General features: G+C 37.4%; 2 protein-coding genes across 3 annotated transcripts in view; both read left to right on the top strand.

The window, feature by feature from the left end:
- Positions 1-458: 458 nt before the first annotated feature.
- On the top strand, positions 459-4513 carry LOC149147511 (cyclin-dependent kinases regulatory subunit 2-like). Of its 2 annotated transcripts, none has more exons than XM_089438021.1 (5): positions 459-593; positions 685-746; positions 905-965; positions 3906-4142; positions 4247-4513. In XM_089438021.1, exons 2-4 carry the CDS (start codon positions 694-696, stop codon positions 4107-4109), a joined length of 318 nt encoding a protein of 105 aa, XP_089294147.1. In that variant the 5' UTR covers positions 459-593; positions 685-693; the 3' UTR covers positions 4110-4142; positions 4247-4513. The 2 variants fall into 2 exon arrangements, with proteins under 2 accessions (XP_089294147.1, XP_089294148.1); XM_089438022.1 differs by having other exon boundaries at positions 515-533.
- LOC149147510 (cyclin-dependent kinases regulatory subunit 2-like) overlaps positions 507-22943 on the top strand; it is a 78147-nt gene continuing 55710 nt past the window's right edge. The window contains exon 1 of the mRNA XM_089438015.1: positions 507-563. The gene's annotated coding sequence lies outside the window, so the exon portion shown is untranslated. The remainder of the gene's footprint in view (positions 564-22943) is intronic.

The raw sequence follows: 22943 nt of genomic DNA, 5'->3' as shown, positions 1-22943 counted from the left end.
ATCCACTGGATAAGTCCTTTAGTTTGTGTGTTATTTGATTTTGTTTCCATTCTATATTGATAAGATTAATAAGTTAAAAAGCCTATTAATACCCTAAACTCTACGCATACAATATAACATCTCTAAATTAACAAACTCCTAATTAATAATTCAATATCAAATATTTAAAAAATTAAATTTAACTAACCCTTTCTGAATCATAAATTTCATAATAAACTTCTATCTTACCAAATATTCGTAGTAACCAAATGCAAAACAATTTAACCATAAACTTTAACCAAGTCATCACGGATGGTATCATATTTGAAAAAAACAAAAAACCTCTCCTCGTGAGTCATGACAACGGTCACAAGCCTTCACTAATTCCAAAAATAATAGAACGGTTACAGAGTTCGCAGGCCGCTTCCTTTATGAGAAATCAAACTAAAACTATAAATATGGCGTGTCATTCGCTCAATGCTTCAATACCAAATAGCATTTAGAATTATACTGCAGCGTTTCATCTGATACACGAAGGATTTTTAAATTTTAAAGTGCTTATATATTCTAGTTTTTCATTGCTTTCTGCTTCTGTGCGGACTCAGTTTTTGCAGGTTGGTTTGTTGCAGTTCTCATACGTTTAGTTTCTTTAATTAACAACCACAGGCATTTCGTTTAGATCCTGTTTTCCTTATTGTTTTACAGGCCTGTAAAATGCATCAAATAGAGTATTCTGAGATATACTACGCCGATACCTATGAGTACAGGTATGATACATTTCCCTTTTAAAGGATTTTAATGGCTTATGCTTTGAGGTTTTAGATTTTAGACGCTAGGGTTTGAGGGCCAAATTCGATTAAAAAATCCTTTTAATTTCAATTGCAGTGGGGTAAATGCTTTGTCTCGTGATTGTGTGTCTGTGCAGGCATGTTGAGCTTCCGCCTGATGTTGCCCGGCTACTTCCCGAGAATCGCCTTCTGACAGAGGTAAGCAACGGGTCTTCTTATTCGATGTGCAAGGGCGATTCTGATGTCGTTATTTTCTAATGTGTGGTGTACGAAGTATACTCTTTCTTGTAATGGGTATGATTTCTTTCTTTTTTTTGTTTGGGTCGAGAGAAATGAATTTCGGGTAAAGGATAAACAAACATAAAAAAAAAAATCACTTGTTGCATCTGTTGGGTACTTAGGGTTTAGGTTATTGGGTTTGCCTAATTCAGGGTGATCAGCTTAGGATTTTGGCCAATTCCAGTTTTGGAACAATATTAGATGATCTGTGTTTTGGCTTTTGGCATCGAAGTCAAGCTCATCGTGCATATACATATATGGAGAAACCATTTGTATTTTCAGCATCTTATTTCTGTTTGTATTACCTTAAAACGAAAAAAAACAGAGTATTAAAGACCCTGTCCTGGATGCACATCTATTTGTTTGTCCAGCGTTTCCATGTTCTAGGACGATGAAGCTTCTATTAGACTTGCTTCCAGCACAGCCCAGTTACCACTTTCTGCCCTAGCCCATAGGACCTTTTCCGTATGTGCACAGTAGGTACCTCGTTTCATTCTAGAGCCTGTAAGCGCTTAATAACATGGTGTGGCCAGTACACCGGGGCTTCGGGTCCTTGGTTTAAATTCCAACTTCCTTGTAGTTTTTACAACTTGGGAATTCTGAATGGCCAGATTCAAGCTCTACAATTGGTTTTATATTTTGGAGGTTGTGGGTCGGAGGAAGGATCTAGAAGTATCTGCTGGCAAAGACACACTTGAGACATTCCCAGACGGGATGACCTAGAGTATTCTCCAAATAATCTGCAAACACCAGTGGTTTCTTTGGCAGTTTTTTTGTGAGCATGGCTGAAGTAAGTGCGCTTCTGTGTGCGTTTACTGGTATTTCTTCTCTAAGAATTGAAATATGCTACGAGACTTCTACTCCATTCTAGACAGCAAAGATCCTCGCATGACTGCTTTTTCCTAGTCCTGATAAGACCAACTGGTGTTTTACACATAGTAGCAAGATAATACAATTCGGTACGGGAAAAATTCATTACAAAAAAATGGTACAGCTTCAATATGGAAGTACACCCTCGTAGATATGAAATTATGCATTTTGTTCTATATTTTAGAAGAATTTCAGCCTTAGGAATGCACAATAAACCAGGAAAAATAATGCATTCCTCGAAAATTTTGCAATGTAGTTTTTATCTTTGTAGTTTTCTAAGCGTTCTTAATTTTTTTGAGAGGTTTAGCCGCTGCTTTTTGCCCTTAATAACTTGATTAGTATCAAACGCACTAAAAATCAGGTTGACTGTACCGTACATGAAATTCAATTTTGTACTATTGCCAAATTTCTGTACAGCAAAGAGCAGTACCATAAAATCTTGCTACTATGGTTATATATCTTGACTCTTGTTGGGGGGAGAGGCTTATTCTACAGCTCAGTATGAGGGGATGGGTAAGTGTTCGTCTAAATAGAAAAATAATGTCAGCTATAATAGAAAAAAGTGAATATGCTACAAAACAATGAAAATTAACACATTGTATTTTGCACTATAATGTCGGCTATAATAGGAAAAAATGAATATGCTATAAAACAACATTGTATTTTGCACTCTAAAAATGTTTACATGGGAAGAAATTTAATCCCTCTCAACTCAATATTAAATCCGTAATTAAAATAGATCTATACTAGTTTAAAATTTATTTCTTACAAATACTATATCCATTTAAGAAAGAGGCACCTTGATTTTTAGCTAACGTACCAGGAAAAGCTTTATGTTAGGACGCCAGCAATAAGGGTCAGTGATAATCCATTATCCCAAAATGGCATGTTCCCTTAGAGATTTGGCAACATGCCCACTAGGCTTCTACTATATGACAGCAAATATCTCCACATGTTTGGTTCTTTCGCTGACTCCTTCCTGACAAGCTAGAAGTGTTGTTATACCCCACACATTTCTCTTATTTAGTGTTGTATAGCTGCCGTGTAGAAGAGGCCTCAGTAAATCCATGGTGAAACGGCTGACTTTCTCATATTAATTATTTCATGTTATGGTTCAGACCACTACATAAGGAACACTCTATGTTTGAGTACTTTGATTGGATGCAAATCTAAATCTAGATCCGTGCTAACATTTTTTCAACGGAAGAAATTATGCTAATTGAAGAAATCTTGCCTGGAGCAGCTCTTAGGCATACATAGTTTTGCTTTGGATGGACCAAATCTCCTCACCTAATTGTTGGACCACATCTTCAAGACTAGATCCATGCTTACTGGGCCAACATTCTTAGACATACTTATAATATAAAATTTGCAGTTTTAGTCAAAAGGAATTCAATGCAGGTTAGTTTCACCAAGTAAAGCTTCAGTGCTCAACCTGAACAGGCAGGGGAAAGGATGGGGCAGAGGGTGTTCCAATTGGACCCAAAGCTTCAGTGCTCAACCTGAACGGGCAGGGGAAAGGATGGGGGCAGAGGGTGTTCTAATTGGACCCAAGTTCATTGGAAATTAATATTTAATTTCATACTTCTGCAAAGTCACATACTAGGTCTATGTAACTAGTAGATGTTTTGGTCATCCATTTTTTCAACCTGAGCTTAGCATAGATCCATTATAGCCTTGGATATAATAAGCATCGAGATGGATTAAAAAAGGCCAGCGGTTAAAGATTCAAATTTTCTACTTTAGTTTATTAGCACTATGTATATACATGCACAGAGATAGGTCTCTACTGCCCTGGGCTAAGATCACCTTCAATTGTAAAGTCTCTTTTTTTTTTTTTTCCTTTTTGGCTTCTAAAAATTGCCATTTTCTTTACTGTTTATTTGTCACAGGAATAGCTCTGCTTCTATTTTATGACACCATTGATAGGTTTTACCTCTTTCAAGGGTGGGTTTGAATTATTTTGTGTTAAATTGGTTATTTGATCAGAATGAATGGCGAGGAATCGGGGTTCAGCAGTCTCGTGGGTGGGTGCACTATGCTATTCACTGCTCTGAACCACACATTATGTTATTCAGAAGGCCTTTGAATTACGAGCAAAACCACCAGCACCCTGAGCCACACATTATGTTATTCAGAAGGCCGTTGAACTGCCAGCCAAACCACCAGCCACAAGCACATCATCCAACATAGGCTGTGGGGATTCGAGCCTGATGGTTATGCACTGTAAGTGATCTGATTTGATTAACTATTTTATCAATTAATTTTTCGTTTGAAATTCAACCCATCAATTTCTCTCGACCAATTCCATCTCTGTGCCTGTTTCGTAGGTGGCCAGCATTGATAGTTCAACGCTCTAAGGAGGGTGGAGTAATGGCTATTTTTGTCAAGCAAGATGTTGAAGTTTTAGCTGAGTAATTTGAAAGTTCCCTTTTCCCCTTTCACCATGTAAAATTAGCTATTATGTGTGTACGTATTTCCCAGGCGATGTACAGATTTAAATTGAAATCTAGCCATGACTATCGGCCTTGAGATATGACTATTGTATATGTATCCCCTATCTTGTAAATTGTGAAATTTATATGTTTTTTTCTTCTGCGAATGGTTCAAAATTAGAAGAACAGAAATTTTTTTCCCAGTACAGTAACAGAAATTTTTTTCCCAGTACAGTAAAGCCCGAATGCAAGAGGTCGGACGCAGGCGTTGTGGGTTAAATCATGTCATGTAATTTGTCTGATCAAGTTCTAAGGCTGGCTTGGTGTCAATGAACGTTTAACTTCTAATTTTGAAGACATACATTTATTCTTTTAATTTGATGTCTTTCTGTGATTGGTGGCAATGAAAATTAACATAATGTTCACTATCTTATATTTGAGGAACACATTTTTACTCTTTTTTCATTGCTTATTCGAGGAACACATTTTTACTCTTTTTTCAACGCTTTTCTAAGAGCTTGTCTTGGTTGAAGTGTGAACATGTTAACACCAGCATAGATCCATTTCCATTTACATTTGAAACATGGATCTAACGAAATATTCATACACTTGAAAATAATTTTGTTTTTTTCAAGTATAGTAGGATAGAAAAAATAAGAGGAAAAAGTAAAATCTCAGGTGAAAACCTCATTTGAGACGCTTGATATTGGCTCATTGATTGAAAACCTCCATGAGGCAGTCAATGAGTTGGAAAAAAAGAGAAACAAATAAAAGAAAAGAAAAAATATCCTAGGTGAAAACCTCCTTTGGAGCGCTAGAAAACCTCATTGAGGTAGCTAGTAGGATTAAAAGAAAAAAGAATGAAACAATGAAAACAAATCTTTTCTCCATGTATCTCTCTCTAATGAATGGAGGTTCTCTCCAACCTGTGCAAACAACAAAAACAAGAAGTTGGTCAAAATTGTAGTCAAAGGAAGTCAAACTTGGACTTTTTCCTCCTTTTCTCAAATACTCTAGAAGGACCAAAGATATGTCAATCCATCACCCTCATCCATTTTCAACATCCACCTATCATTTCCAAGCCTTTCTCATGCATTTTCCTAGTTGTCCTAAAATGCTACAAGAGGGATTTGTTTGCTACAGGAAGCCAAAATGCATAGAGCATAAAATTATTTTTATCATATCTTGAAAACTGTGCATTCATTTGTTGATCTATTTTGGGAGATGAATATGGATGATGGTAACATGCTCAAGAAATTTCAGCAAATTCTGGTGCACACTTTTCGAGAAATTGACCTTTATCACCTGCAACCATTTTTATTTTTTCTCGATATTGGCCAAGATTTTTTTTAGTGGGGTGCATAAGGATGATGGCAAAATCTCCCAAAATTTCAGGTCAATCTAGTTTACAGTTTGAGAGATATGCATAAATCAATTTTGTTATAAGAGGTTGTCCTGAAATGCTACAAGAGGGTTTGAATTGCTACAGGATGGCTGAGAAGAAGCTACATGAGGCAGATTAAATTGGAGAAAGGGATCAAAAGCTCATTTCTTCTTTAGGGAAGATTGAGATAGGCCCCCAACACCACTTTTATCACTCATCCACTCCATCTAACCAAAATTCATCTTCAAATTTCATTATGCCTTACATGAAAAAATTAGAAAAAAAAACTTTGTCATCAATGTTTCCACCACATATAGCACCCCTTGATGATTTTAACCCTATCCTTATAGCTCCTAATAATTTCAATCAATCCCACATGCAGTAATGAGGTCTTGAAGAGGAATTACATGATTCCTCCTATAGCAGCCTGCATAGTTACAATATAACTCAACATCAATCCTTTTTTCACTCACATAGCAGAAGATCTAGCCACCTTGAGCATCATGAAGCCATTTCTGAAGATTGAGAAGGGGCACACCTCCCTTAGGAAGCAATCCATCCACTCCACCAGTAGAAGATTGAACACTAGAAAGAATCTTGCACACAACAACCTTATTAGTCAAAGAATCATCAAGCTATGAAGACTTGTGCAAAAGAAAGTAAAGAAAAGTATCACCTCGAGAGAAGCATGCATCAATCATCAACTCATTAGAAGCATGCATGCCTCTCCTTCAACCCATCATGATATGAATCCCAACAACAACATGCATGCATCTACGACAACTCGACATTTGGTAGGCACAGGAATGCATTTGTTCTTCACCTCTCCTATTGAGCACATTAAGGTAAAAAAACTATTTTCAATGCACATGAGAGAAGGTTTTATAGGTTGAAGGTGGCCAGTAAACTTGGCCACCCTTGACTAGTAAGACTTCAATCTACTTAAACAAACATGAAATGTGAATAATTCAAAGTGGGGAATATGATGATTACAAGGAGAGAAATTATTACAGTCAGCAGGGACAACAGTCCACAAGAGGAAACTCAAGTTAATGCCAAGTCACTAAAGCACTCCAAGATTTTCACCGAAAGATGATATTATGTGTTGGATCGACTTCATTTGCACCATCAACTTCATTTGCAACATCACTCATTCCAAAAATAGGTAGAGGAAGAACAAGCTATTGCCTAGGGTGCCATCGAGGAGTTTCAAACACAATCTGTTAGTCCTACATGAGAAAGCTACAGGCAAGCCTATAATTTCTACAAGAGGGTCGAGAGGAGCTACACAAAGAGTTTGGAGGAAAAAAAAGGTGTCATAGTGATATGATATTACCTCAAACCTTCATGAACACCCAAATTTTCTCTCACAAGAAGCAAGTGAGACCCTTCTTCCTAATTTCCACATCTAATTGCATGAAATATTGTTTGAAATTAGGAGCTTGTAATAGTCAATTGATTAGTAGGAGGTCCTTTTGAAGTTTTTTGTGGTTAAGAGAAGAGAAAAAAAAATAGTTAACATAAATTCAAGCACCCTCATTCCTTAATAATACCAAACAATTTACCATTGTTTCACCACTGGGACTGTTTAATTTTTTTTTTGGGTTCCACACCTACGAATAATAGGAGAAACAGGTGGAGGATTTAATAGAAGGGAAGAAAGTTTTGACACCTCTGAGGAGTCCAACCACTAGAGAAACCATTACTGGGAAGAAAGTTTTGACACCTCTGAGGAGTCCAACCACTAGAGAAACCATTACTAAGTGTTACAAAGTAATTTGTCACTATCCTCATCTCAGTCCCTCTGCTGTGTCATGTATCAGATAAACATGTCCATATCTTCCCACTTATGCAAGAAGATTAAGAAAGTGCTCTCTAATGCTGAAGATTGACCCTGTTTGCCTAAGTTTCTATATCGTCGTGAGTAAATCATTAAAATCCACGACGATTCCCTATCATGAACTATATTGTTGCGACGTTGTCGCAGGTGTACACTTGTTTCTTGCGATGGTCAAATTATAGGGCTCGGCACAAGTCTTCCAGATTCTTGTTGCGACGATTGGTCTGAATGCATTGCTCCCTTGCAATGTCGTCGCTAATACCTAGTTCATGACCTGCGACAATCCAGATTAGGCGAATTAGTTCAAACAATCGGCCTTCTAGATGTTTCTAGAGCTAGTTGTTGGGTCAGGTTGGGTTGCCTTTCCTCCTCTGGGATGGTGGTTCTGCCTCTTATTCAACCTCCCTTGAGAATAATCTCCCTCTCCCTCATTTCATGGAGACTCCTCCTCCTATAAAATCACTCACCATTGCTATGATCAATTAGTTCTTTAGTTCTTTACTGGGGAGCTGCTAGTTTTGAGTTTGGTTTGAAGCAAAGTGGATAGCTTTGGTGTGAGTGTGACAAGTGTGGAATTGCTAATAGTTTGATAAGAGGTTGCGGAGTATTTTAGCTTTGCATGAGGGCTTGATAAAGAGAGAGAGCTATTTGTCCTATTAGGAGACTCATTCTTAAGAGTGAATGCTTGAAGAAACATACGACTAGACCCTCCGAGAAGACTTGTCACGTCAAGGCATGGTTGTAAGTTTTCTCTTGTTTCATTTTTAATACAAGCAGTGACGATTTCCTATATCTTGTGTATAATCTACTTGATACCTTATGACTCCTTGACTTTACAAGTAAATAGATCATTATTTTTCTCGGTTATGTGCTCTATTGTTTTCTTGTGGTGTTTCAAGTTGATTGCTCATTGAGGAGAAAGAAATGGAAACTGGAGTAGCACAATGGAAACTTCATCAACCACCGGTTTGAGGTAGGCCTCCAACGATGACTATTTAATGGAATTGATTGTTGTTTTGTCTTTGCTGTGACTATACCCACTCTAGGGCTAGAGGGGTTGCCTCTGTCCACAGAGGGAACACTTTCCTTTATCAATAAGTTGGCGACTCCACTGGGGAGCGGCCTTTTGTATGTTTTCTTCTTATTTGTCTTTTGATTTAGTGTCTCTTGAATTTTGGGGTTAAACAATCAATTTTTGGGGTTATCTGGGTCAATTTGGGGATTCCCCTTATTGCTTGGAAAGATTATCTGGTGTCTTTTTCTTAAGTAAGATCGTTGCTGAAGATAGCCTAACAGTCGCGACGACGTCGCTGATGTTCTAGCTTTGTACCTGTGACTATTTGGCTTTCGTCTCAGGTTTCTAGTTTAATTCCTGCAACCGTTCCTGAAATCAGACCGTCTCTAAAAACTGGTGTACTTTAGTGACTAGTCTCTGTTTGACAGTGTAACACCTGTGACAACGTCTCTAGTTGATAGTGTAACACCTGCTACGACGTCTCTAGTTGTCAATGTAACACCTGCGATGATTCCTATAAAGTTGTTTTTACTACTTTACCTCCTGAATCCACCAGTCTTGTTTATCCCATGTTGTTTCCTCTCTCCCATCAGCTTGTTTTGATTTCTTTTGGTTAAGGTACTGTCTCTTTAGTTTCATTGAGTGAATCTTGTGTTTTTAGACCATGTGACCTAGCTCTTTAGAGGTTTAGTCGAGAAACCGTTTGCTTGGGTTACTTGTCTGTCCAAGGTTCATCCACAACCGTCTTCTTTATATTTGAGGAACACATTTTTACTCTTGTTTCAATATTTTTCTAAGAGCGTCTTGGTTGAAGTGTTAACATGTTGACATCAACATGTGAGGAACACATTTTTACTCTTGTTTCAATGTTTTTCTAAGAGCGTCTTGGTTGAAGTGTTAACATGTTAACATCAACATAGATCTATTTGAAGCATGGATCTAATATGATTCTAGAGATTCGGTTATTTTAGAGGAGTAAAAGAAAATAAGATCAAATTTCTTCAGCTTAAACTTAGTTTAAATTTATTTTAGAGTAAAAGAAAACATGTAGTTTTTTATTGGTTAAATTTGTATTCTTGAATGATATATATTTGTAAGTATTTTATTCGTACTTTATACAACATTAAAATATTTAATTTTAACATATTTTTATGAAGTCGAAGTTGATATTCACATAAGTTGGTTGACATAGATCTTCAAATAATTTATTTAAATAACTTGTTAAAATATTTTTGAATAGTATAAGGTTTAAATATCTTACTCACATTTTTTTTTCTTCTAATTACTTTACAAGAAATTAAGTCATATTAACAACTAATTCAACATGGATAACATATATATATATATATATATATATAATAATTTTTTTTTTTTTTTTTTTTTTTTTATTGTCACTGACATTGATTTTCTATTTATAGAATATTATTATTTTTTATTCTAAGAGGGACACATATTAACTCCAAGTTGAGCACAAACATACTTACACATACCTTTTTTTTATTCTAAGAGGGATACATATTAACTCCAAGTTGAGCACAAACATACTTACACAGACCCTTCACTCGGCTCAACATACATCACTGACATTGATTTTCTATTTAGAGAATATTTTTTTTTTTTTATTATTCTAAGAGGGACACATATTAACTCTAAGTTGAGCACAAACATATTTACACATACCCTTCACTCGGCTCAATAAGCACAAACATACTTACATATTGTCTTCACAGTGGGCTATAGAAGAGCCTCTCGGCTCAATGAGCACGAACATACTTACACATTGCCTTCACAGTGGACTATAGAATGAGCCTCTTGGCTCAATGAGCACGAACATATTTACACATTGCCTTCACTGTGGGCTATAGAATGAGCCTCACAGAATGAGCCTCTCAGCTCAATGAGCAAGAACATACTTACACATTGCCTTCATAGTGGGCTATAGAATGAGCCTCTTGGCTCAATGAGCACGGACATACTTACACATTGCCTTCACAGTGGGCTATAGAATGAGCCTTGAACCTCTTGGCTCAATTTCATTATTGTAGAAAATGTGGAATATTATATTAAAAAAAAGAGAAAAAATGTTATTCAAATTCAAACTACTAGACTGCCATTATGTTTTACATTGCTAGCTTATTATTTTAAGAAATATAAAATGTTATTTATTTATAAATCGAGTTGTCTTTAGTGCGACTTTTTGGAAGCTTTCCGGTGGATTTTTCCAGTTTAATTTCTCTAAAATCTGATAGGAATTTCATTGAAATCACAAGTTTAATAGGTAACCCTTGCACAATAGAAGTGCCGTAGGGGTTCTTTAGGGTGCTGAATCCATATATATCGTAAAAAAACTACAGTTTAATTTCTCTAAAATCTGATAGGAATTTCATTGAAATCACAAGTTTAATAGGTAACCCTTGCACAATAGAAGTGCCGTAGGGGTTCTTTAGGGTGCTGAATCCATATATATCGTAAAAAAACTAGTTTAAATAAAACAAATCAAGATTTCACCACAAATTTTTCTCCCCGATTCCCGCACTGGGATATATCGTAAAAAAATAAGTTTAAATAAAACAAATCAAGGTTTCACCACAATTTTTTCTGCAAGATTCCCGCACCGGAAACTCCAAAAAGTCGCACTAAGGACAACACAAAGTTGCTGCACTAAGGACAACTCCTAGTTTTGCAGATAAACCACATTAAAGATTTTTAGATTTGATCCAATAGAATGTGGTTCATCATCAGGTACACTAGATCTAAAACTCTTTAATGTGGTTTATCTAGAAAACTAATTATAAACATCAGAAAACTATTTATAAACATTATGAACCATTATTATTTATTTATTATTACTATTAATTTTTTTAAAAGTAGATTTCTCTCTTTCTCCTTAATTTAAAGAAGATATACATATTACAATATATTTAAGGATAATTATACAATCATGTTAATGATACATGAATTTGGGTGAGAAAGTTATCGTTAAAACCCTTCCAACTATTTGAGATATATGCAAAATGCTTTTATAAATCCACTTGAGATATACTCAAAATGTCATTATAATTCCACCTGAAAATGCCAAGTTTATCATGAGGTACACTTTCTAAAACTCTTTAATGTGGTTTATCGGAAAACTATTTATAAACATTACAAATCATTATTATTTATTTATTATTACTATTATTTTTTTTAAAGTAGATTTCTCTCTTTCTCCTTAATTTAAAAAAGACATACATATCTGGAAACCTATTTATAAATATGGGAAAACTATTTATAAACATTATGAACCATTATTATTTATTTATTATTATTATTAATTTTTAAAAAAATAGATTTCTCTCTTTCTCCTTAATTTAAAGAAAACATACATAGTATAATATGTTTCAGGATAATTATACAATCATGTTAATGATACATGAATTTGGGTGAAGAGTTATCATTAAAACTCTCCCAACTATTTGAGATATACTCAAAATGCTTTTATAAATCCACTTAAAATATACTCAAAATGTCATTATAATTCCACTTGAAAATACCATTATAATTTATGTTTTTACATTGTAATTTTTAATTAAAAATAAAAATAAATTATAAAGATGTATGTTTTTACATTTTAATTTTTAATTAAAAATAAAAATAGATTATAAACATGTATGTATTTTTGTTTTTCAAGTTATTTATTTTAATGAAAATTACTCATAAAAAAAATCAATTTTAATGATAATAATGATAAATTATTTGATCATTAAAATTGAATTTTTAAATTTATATTTAAGTTTTTTTATTATAAAAATTAATTTGGTTTCTAATTATAATTTTTTTAAAATTTAATTTAAATTAATAATTAAACTTCATATTTAAATTAATAATTAAACTTCATTTTATTTTAGATATTTCGCATGTGAAACAATAATTTTTAATAAGATATCATTCAAATCTTATATATGAAACCTTACATTAAAGATGTCGTTTAAAAATATAAATGTAAAGATAGTATTTAGGTTTGATGTTTTACTGATTTTTTTTCAATGGCTTGGTTTGATTTTTATTTTTTTGATAATTATAAATTTTTATTTTTATTTTTTTTCATAATTATAAATTTTTATATTTATATTATGAGTTTGTTTAATTTAATTTAAAATAATAATTAAATTTCATTTAGTTTGATTTGATGTGAAATAATAAATTTTAATAAGATATTATTCAAAGTCAATTTATAAAGTATGAAGTGAAATAATAAATTTTAATAAGATATTATTCAAAGTCAATTTATAAAGTATGAAGGGGGTTATTTTTTAAAATTACATTAAAAATTTCATTTCAAAGGCAAAATTTTAACAATTTAAAAAATAAATCTAAAATGGTATTTGGAGTGTATAAATATAAAATTTTAAAATATAGATATAAAATAGAATTTGGAATTAATGTTTTAAAGTGAATTATTTTTTGAAATATTTGGTTTGATTTAAAAAAAAAAAGTAAATGTAAATGTAAATGTAAATATTATTTGGAGTTTATATTTTTTACATTGTGTTTGTGAGAAATTTTTAAATTATTTTTCTTTTATGATTTTTAAAATGAATAAATATAAATTTTATGTTTAGTATAATAATTGTGAATGTTACATGGTATTATGTAGAGTTGTATATCTAGATTCTATGTTACATTAAGTTATGACATAGAGAATGGAGAATCTTTAGTTGCTAGAACATGTGTGGATGTTCAAAATCATGTCATGTTTTTTGTTTGTTAAGTTCAATGAGTGGCTTGGTAGCAATGCATGTTAACATCTAATAATTCACTTTTGGATTTTTTATCATTTGTCCATTTGTCCATTGTTTTTGGCCATCGATTTCATTGAAGATTAGATGTGGAGCATGCTATGTTAATAGAAAAGATGATGATCAAGGAATGTAAATGTAAACGTCACTTAAAAATTTATGGACTCTTTCACCTCTACTTGAGGACTACTTTCATTTGGTTGAAGTGTCAATTTTGTTGTGTACTCTTCTTTATATTGATCTATTGACCATTTGATATATCTTCTTGGTTAGATGATTTTATAGCACAATGATTCAATACCTTCAAAAATTGAAACTATTATTCGCTCGACGCTACGATACTTATCTTGATTTCAATCCTTGAGATGCATTGTTCCTCTCAATAGCACTTGCAACATCCTCCAAGCTAAAATATCTCTTTGTATGTAAAGAAGATCTTTAGAAAGCCTAAAGTTTCCTTTAGAATTGAAAGACGAGTCTTCCTTGACTCTTTATTTCCCTTTTCGACTTTCCATTTGAACCAATTATCAATTAATGGGAAATGCCATCACTAAAGCTTTCTAAACAATTGAACCTCTTTGGTGACATCTCCTTTTGAGTTTAAACCATTCTTCTGTGGATTTTATTTTTAGATATTTAACTTTCATTATTTTACCCTGTTGTGCAAACTGTTGTCATTGATGTCAAAGTCTAGTCATTGATGTCAAGTATACAAGTTTAGGGGGAGTTTGTTGTTGAGTTTATATGACACTCTGAGATAATCCCAAGGGATTAGAAGTTATGATAACTTGAAGTTCCACAGGGTTCTAGGTGCACATGGTTCCACATATCCTAACAAAAGCTGTAAATGAGTTTCTTTTATCTAACATAAAAATTGATGCCACTCCATGGAACTTTTGGCCAAAAGGTTTTGTTGACGGTGCTAGACCCGCCAACATTCAAGGGATCTCCCTGGTATGAAGTCCCAAATAGACCTTACACCGTTTGGTGTAGGAGTCCCATTCTGTACGATGCAACGATTTCCATTATATTAGATATTTTCCTTAGCTCTTGCTATTCAACACATAAAAGTGTTATGGTGTTACATACCCGCCATACCACAATCTCTGAATCACCTACCACTTTTAGCATAATAACATTGAGGCTGAGGGCTTTGTGCAAATCCAAGATGAGTACTTCATATTCAACAGTGTTGTTTGTGCACTCGAACTCCAAATGGATTGAGACTAAGTGTTTTCTCTTCCTTGGGTCGATCAAAACAAACCCTGCTCCAGATCCTTCCTGTGCTTTGGATCCATTAAAATACAAAGTCCAGAAGTCATCTGTACAAAGACCACTTGTCGCACTAGTACTGCTAACACTACTACTACTACTGTTACAAAGTACTGTACAAGTTTCATTTTCACCAGTTGGGCAAGGAAGGAGACCCAACTCTATATCTGGTGGGGTGGGGCTTGGCTGTGCAAGATAGCACCTCAACTGCGTATCCAGAAAGCAATTTTCGAATAGAAGTTCTGCGAAAGCCAACAGTTCATTCTGACCGTCCAAGGGAGTAACATTGTGTTTCATATACCTCTCGGACAACACTCGAATCTGGTTGTTTCTGTCTTGGTACGGAAGCCATAAGTGTGACCAGTCTATAGCAAAATATCCTTGCAACTTGCTGGACCAATCTTTGCTGAGCAGTGAGCCATATGCTTCAGGGATGTCCACGATCACAATGTTGATGCACTAGCGAACTCGTCGGCCGATTTGGATGATTTGCACGACTGTACTGCTCTGTTGCACATTGATCTGTTTAGCAATGGAGAGTGGAATGACATTGACTGATGCGCCAGAGTCAATCAAACAGTTGTGGACATTGGAGTTGAATATTTCAAATGATAACAAAAATGGTGGGAAAAGAAAGTTCACTTCTTCCATGCGAAGCACATAGAGTACAAATGCGTGTGATCCGGGTGACTTACTTGGTCCCTTGTTGGAAGAGGAAACATTTTCTGTGGAGGTTTGCCCAGTGCGCGCAAAAGAATATCCTGCTGACCCATGAGTTTGGTGAGTTTGTACAAAGAGATGTTCGCATGAGTCTTCTTCATGTCTTCAACATTATTATAGTCCAAAGAGGGAAGACTCACCAATTTGTCCAAGGGAAGACTTGTGTTTGTACTGTTTGGTGGAGTGTTTTGAAGTGAACTGCTCATGGATGTATCTTTCGTTGGAGCTGTCTTCTCGGACTTGCTCTGTGTTTTCTGTGTTGAGGATGTCGACGGATAAATTTTTTTGAACATTTTCTTGAATTTCTCTTTCAGTATCTCAATCACAGTAGGATCTCCTTGACCTCTCAAGTTGTATCGATCGTTCTGTTTTGGGGGCACCTTCTCAGTGGTTGTTTTCGTCTAGGCAGCGTTTAGACATTGATACATGTTAACCACGTGCCCAAAACTTGGAGCTTCATCAAATGCAACATCTTCTTCATCATCTTCATCTTCTAGTTGAACCTGCTCGCTCACATTAAAATGATCGTTCACCCTTGAAGCCACGAAGCCCATAACTCAGTTCCAATTTGCACAGGTCTTCTTTGAATGCCGTGCTTGGTGGAATTCATAGAAGTTATCCTTCCCAAACAGGTTCGTTTGGAAAAAAACATTTGAATTTCATGTAGATTTAGCCGGGTGACTACTGCTGCTACCTGATGTCACATTATTTCTACGCACAAAACTGGAAGGTTTGCTGCTTACTGTTGTCTTAGATGTCCGTTGCTTGAGTTCTACTACTTTAGTTGTCAAGGACTTGAGGAGATGAGTAAGGGTCTCAATTTCACTTGTTTCCTTTTCCTTTACCTTACTCACAACAATGTGAGACCTCCTGCCCACGTCTTTGGAGTCCTTCACTGGTTCATCATCTACAATGACTCCAATCGTGCGTAGGTCTTTCTCCACATTAATTGCTTCTTGGCAATTTTCGGAAAGTGTTGGTTTCACATCTCGCTTGACGAACTGTGAAATGCTGGTTGGCAGTGCGGATGTGTAGTAGTCGACTGTGATGGAGTCATTAGGTTTAGTGTCTGTAGTAAACTTGTTCGTGATACAACCTCCTGTTAAAGTCTTTCACTTTCTCTTTCGGCTCCATCTTAAGACTACCCAATTCTTTCAACAACATGGCAGGGTTTTTGTCATCAACAAATTTCTCAAGGAAAATTCTTTTGAACATCCCCCGTTATGAATGGAGTTGACAAGAAGGCTGTGGTACCATACAACTGCTCTGCCATCCAAGGTACATGGAAACAATCTACATGCAACATCATCATAATGTACCTCAAGTTTCTGCAGATGTAGGTAGAACATATCTAGATGGTATTCTACCTTCACTGCTCTGTTAGGGTCATACTTCATTAACGACTTCTTTATGTGCCTTGGCATCTTGTGCAAGGCACCATGGAGTGCTAATGGGCCATGTGTAATCCATTCTAGATTTTGATTAGCCATGTTGTCCTCTTCTTTGTACTCCTCTTCTTCTGAATCAGACGGTTCAACCTCCAAATAAGTTGGTTCATCTCCGCCTCCGCCTTCCCCTCCGTCGCCTCCACCGCCTTCCTCTCCACTGCCTCCGCCAGAACCTAAGCCCAAGAGTGTGTTGTTAACTTCTTCACCTTGTTAGAAAACTAGAGGTTCCTCCTCGTTCTCAACAACTTCTGCCATCTCTTCAAGAGTGGTGAGGATTACTTCTTCAACAGACGAGACTACCACTCCTATGGGTGTAGTCTTTTGCTTCCTCTGCGAAGAGGGAAGAGTGTGTACTCCTGGGATCAGTCCAACAACTTTGGCAAATTGATGGGTGATGGGACAGATAGAGCAAAGGTGATGATATGAAATTTCTTGTTTAGGTCTAGGAGGTGAGGAGTAACCAACTTCAGATTTGCGCATGGGAGAGAGGGAGTTTGTGTTACTGCCTTGACTAGATGATGGATACGTGGGGTTGAGAGGAAATTCAGCCATAAACAACTAGCGACCCTCCTTCTAGTGCCAAAAATGTTGACGGTGCTAGACTCACCAACATTCAAGGGATCTCCCCGGTATGAAGTCCCAACTAGACCTCACACCATTTGGTGTAGGAGTCCCATCCGGTACGATGGCCCGGTTTCCATTATCTTATAGTTTTTCTTAGCTCTTGTTGTTCAACACATGAGAGTGTTATGGTTGTAACTTCAAGAAAGAAAAGTGAGTGTGCCTGGTGAGTGCGTAATGTAACTCTCTATCTGATTTCTCTTACTTTCAAAAGGGGGGAGTAAAGTGAGCCTCTTGATGAGAGGGAATAGTCCCAACGCAGGAAGAAACACACGCGAACAACAACAAGGGTCTATCCAACATCTAGCAGAATAGTCCATAGTGGATGTGGCAGTTGCAAAAACCAAAGTTTAAGGGAAAACACGTACACTGTGCAGTAGAATAGTCCACATGGGGGTGACGGTCATTAAAACCAAGAAAACAAAAAGATGGTCAGTCTAATGTCAATCGAAGTAGTCCAAATGGATGGGACAACAATGATAAACAATACAAGACATCTTAAAAAATATGAGTACTAAAATAACCGAAATAGTTCAACTATCTTAGTACAAGTTAAGAAAACATGCATTACAAACATTTAAAGACTAGTCGTACAAATGAATACAAAACATGCATGAAAATATGCTGGCCTGAGACATGCTTCTGAATTAAGCAAAAGATCCAAGACACATCTGTACACCATACATCACTAGTCCCAGTAGTGGGACATTGGATCCACTCCTCGCTCCTCAAAGAACAAACTATAGACTCTCAAGGCTATGTGGGAGGAGCCAAGGTGAAAAGTCCTTTGCTCATACAATGAGGGGGTATATATAGCCAAGGGGGTATAACTGACCCTTGTGACTCTTCAACTTCCCTCATGACTATTTGACTTCCTATGACTTTTTGACTTTACATGACTCTTCAACTTCATATGTGGGTCTCTTGGACTTCCACTTTACATTACATTAATTACAACAAGTATGGCCCATAGTAGTGATGTGGCTGAGACAACTCATGACACAACTCGACATGACACTGCTGACATGTACTGGCTGATTGTGATGTCCGTGTCAAGCTGATGTGCTACTGAGTGATGATATGCTCTTAGTGTAACATGTCTTCACCTCCGCATGGAAAAGTGTGCAGGGTCTTCGATGGTCTTGGTATTTTCTCTATGGTGCCTGTGGATGTGTCCCTTTCGCTCACTTTCTCGATATGCTTCATGCGTTTGTTCGACTGCGAGCAAGTCTTCTAGCATGCGCCTCTTCTCCATCCCGTTCGTCATCGTGCCATGTTTCATCGATGTACCTATTCCTGCAATCACTCATGACAAGATGACATCAAATCCAAAAATCTCCTAGTCTAACATGATGCATTGTTTTCTGTTTCAGTGCAGGTGACCGGGAGAGGGACAAGGCACTGAAACTGCACAGAGCATAGCTCAGGTCGGGATGCGAGGCTTTGAAGCGTTGTCTGGAAAAACTGTGCAAATTCCACTGGGAGGTAGATTTGTGCAACCCGAGACAAAAGTGACAACTGTAGGGCAAAACCCACATGGGATATAGAATTGCATGGTTTCCAGGAGGAAGGCCAGGTAGGGTGTTGGGGAACTGCTGGGCCAATCTGCGCAATTTTGAAGGGGAACACTGGGTAGGTCATCCAGCTGGGATTTGCATAGTTTCTCCGGGGAAGACAATGTGGGCAGTAGGAGGCACTGGCAGAAAAATATGCACAGTTTTCCAAAGGAGGACAAGCTTGGGCTGCGGGAGCTACTGGCCAAAATTGTGTAATCCTGGGAGACAGTCCGAGCCCGGACATGACTGTGAAATTTCTGGGCTGATTGTAGAGTGGTACAGAAGGGTAGGTGATAGATAGATCTGCGCAATTTTCTAAGCGAGAGCATAAAAGGTAAGTAGGGAATCCTGTTTGACAGTTCTGCATAGTTTCTGGGCTGATTGTAGAGTGGGGAAGAAGGGCAGGTGAAGGACAACCCTACGCAATTCCTAGGCTGATTGTAGAGCAGGGAAGCTGTGAAATTCCTGGGTTGATTGCAGAGTGGGGAAGAAGGGTAGGTGATAGATAGCTCTGTGAATTTTTGGAGATTAGTACAATCCTGGGTCACAACTCAAGGCATTTCTACGTTTGACCAATGGAAGGCTTGATGGGAGATCTTGTGGGAAGCGTAGAATAGATCAGGTTCTGGTACAAATTTTACATAGTTCTGGGAGACAGTCAGTTGAATCATTTCCAGAATTGCGTAGTGCAGGCTGCCTGGAGGACATCTTCAAGCTCTGCATAGTTCTGGGCAGCAGTGCAAGGTCACTAAGATTAGGTCTTGTTGACGGAGGGTTGTTCGGTCGACAGATTTTCAGGAAAATGATTAAGTGTGAAGACGAGTGTACTTGTGCATACATTACAATGTGATCACACACTTAGCATGACTCGACAATAACACACCTCAAACCAACAAGAAAACTATGTGCTCAGTAAGACTAACTTCAAGGTTAAGAGAAACAAGTGCGATAGTTGAAATATGTCTCTGAACGACTGTGACGACACTTGCGCAACAATGCTTACAACTTCGTGTGTGAGTGTGACTGGTGTCGAGAGGGTGAAAACAACTCATGCACACAAAGACAACCTTCAAAATTCCATAACAAACTCGCAAGCATGACATAGCGATCAACTTGCCAAAAGGCGACCAATGATCGATCAAGAAAAAAGGGTGTGAAGACCCAACAAGGGATCATGGGATGGGCCCAAGTGTTTGCGACCATTAAGGGGAAAAACCAAGGAAGGCTCTGAAATTTGGATGCAGGCCAAAATTTTGGAGGGTGTTGCAGCCGCTAGAACATGTTTTAACGTGGAGAGTCAGTGACACAATTGACAGAGACCATGGAAGGGAATATTTTCCATCAAACAATAGTAAATTTCATGTTGTGTCACAAAGGTTAAGTAAAAAGTGTAGTGGGATTATTATAATGGAGATTGGTATGGTTGACAAATTTTGTGGGATGGAGAAAACTTTGATAGCAAACACGAACATTCATGTCCTGTCGTGGAGGTTCTGATGAAGGAATTAACACAACGACTGTCCCAGTAGAGAGACTCTAGGAGACAAAAACTCTCCCAGTATGGTAATTAACGTAATCTTGCACCTTGACCAATTTTTTGTTAACAAAGAAAATCATTGTAAAACACAATCCCCGAGACCTCCTTTTGTACATGTGACAAGTAGATGAAAAGTGGCAGTGATGAAACAAGGCAATGTGGCCCATTATAAAAGAATGTGTGGCAGGTGACATGTCAACATATGATGACATGGCACATCATACATGAGATACGTGGTAGGTGTTTTTGACATTTTTGGGTGGCCAAGTGGGCCCAATATGTGTGACATGTTGTAACACTCAGAGGGTGACACATGGCAAGTTGTTGATGTAGGATGATACATGACAAGTGATGTGCATGAGGTGTGGCACATGGTGATTGGTACATGTCGAAATGAGGTGGAAAGAGAGGCCAAAAGGTGTAGGCACTGAATGAAGATTCAATGACTGTGATTTATCATAGTCATAAAGATCAATGGATTTGTATCAATTTGGGTGCACAACATGCACGAAGGTTGAAATGCTGGCATCCACACGATGGATCCAACAATTGATAATGACTTGATCCAATGGCTTAGATCTACATTGGGCTCTCTACATACATGAAGTTTATGGATGGTATTTGGTGTGATGGATTCAACGACAGTGTGACATGGTAGCACACATGGCACCAGGACCCTAAAATAATGTAATTTAATATAGAATGTGTTGGCCTACGGACCATGGGAATGTATAAAGAGAGCGAGGCTCTAAGTGTAAAAGTCAGTCTTAGTTCTTAGCCTGGAGAAGTAATATGGTTTTGGGATAACGGAATTTGCTTTGAGTCTGTAAGTATGAGTCTTGAGTTGTAGTAGTAGGAAGAGGCTCTACAGCTGAGTGCGCAGAGGCTTGGTAGAGTCCACAGCTATGTGCGCAGACCCCTGCAGCTGAGTGTGAAGGGCGGAGTTGGAATTGTATCTAAACAAAGGATTAATAAAAGATAAGTTGATTTTGGAATATTTTGTGTCTATGCTTCTATTATATTTATGCATCTCTTAACGGTTTTATGATTGCGCGCACTTGTCATGAATGTTGAATGATTAATGAGAATATTGGGCCCACTTATTTAAGTTAGATCTATAATGAAAGCAAAGTCAGGAATAAGGATCTAGGCAGCACCTATTTGCGCTCTTTACAGAGCTACGCGAAGGTCAGATGACTGTGTGAAGCAATGCAAGCGCGCAGGATCAGTTCTCAAACTTCCTAGACTTCATCAAGACATCCCTAGGGTGCGGAAACTTGGTTCCAACACCCTCCCATACTACCTCGGGTGAGACCTCAGTCCACGCATCGTGGATTTTTGCTGAAAGGGCCAGTAGTTTTGGGATTTGTTTGGCTAAATCACTTCTGAACCCAGGTCAGGCCCCAATAAGCCAACAAATGGTTCTGTTGCCGGGACCATGATCTGCCTAAGGGATGTCTGATGTCGTGCCACTGGAACCCAACCAAGAAGGAAATTGAAGAGTGGTTGGACAAGAAGCTTCGCGAGTTTGTGACACAGGAAAACAAAACTCCACAGATATCCAAGAAGAGGTGGCTGGATCGCTACGTATATATGGAAATCCATGAGATCTTCTTCGCGTCCTTCTCTTCTGAACTGTATGAGTGGATCGCGAGGTTAGCTGACAGCTAAGGAAGGTACAAGCTCGATCAACCAATAGTGTGGACTCTGGAGTTAGTGCGTAGACTAGAGGTGTTAGGAGATAAGATCGTGTGAGCTGTGGACCATTGGATCGACCAGATAGTAGGGGGGTTTATCACTGAGTTTGCGGTAGACACAACTGTGAGCTATAGCGAAGCAGAACGACGTTTTCTAAAGGGACCACGAGGTAGGTACATTAAATCCCTGAACACCTAGATTAAGATGTTGTTATGTGAAAAACGGGTGATGCGAATACATTAATGTTTGGAACGATGCGAAGCGGAAAGATCTACAAAGGTATCGAGGGATTAGGAAATAGTCCCTTAATTTCACCTTCGCGAGAGAGCGAGGAAGAGTGCGCTCGTGTTTCTCCGAGAAGTGCGATCAGTTTGATAAGGCAACGCATTCCGCAGTTACCACCTCCACTTATGCCATCACCTAGTTCACCTCCTTCACCTCCATCTTCACCCACCCCACCTCCACCAACCCCATAATTCAGCATGGCGAGCGCAATCAAGCTACCCGTGTTTAGAGGAGTAGGGAATGAGGATCCGGACCAGTTCTAGTTCGTGGTAAGAACAGTGTGGGAAGCACAAGGGGTCATAGACGACAACATTAAGAAGGCCACATTGGTAAGCACGCTGCAGGATTGCATGTTGACATGGTATATCAAGCACTCTAATGATCACCCAAATGCAGGAATAACTGAGATCCAGAATGAGCTGAACATAGAATTTAGCC

This window comes from Pinus tabuliformis, chromosome 9, assembly GCF_031772625.1.
Source record: "Pinus tabuliformis cultivar Carrire ecotype Pingquan chromosome 9, CPIR1, whole genome shotgun sequence".
NCBI classification, from domain to species: Eukaryota; Viridiplantae; Streptophyta; class Pinopsida; order Pinales; family Pinaceae; genus Pinus; species Pinus tabuliformis.
This window is presented reverse-complemented; position numbering and strand designations above follow the sequence as displayed.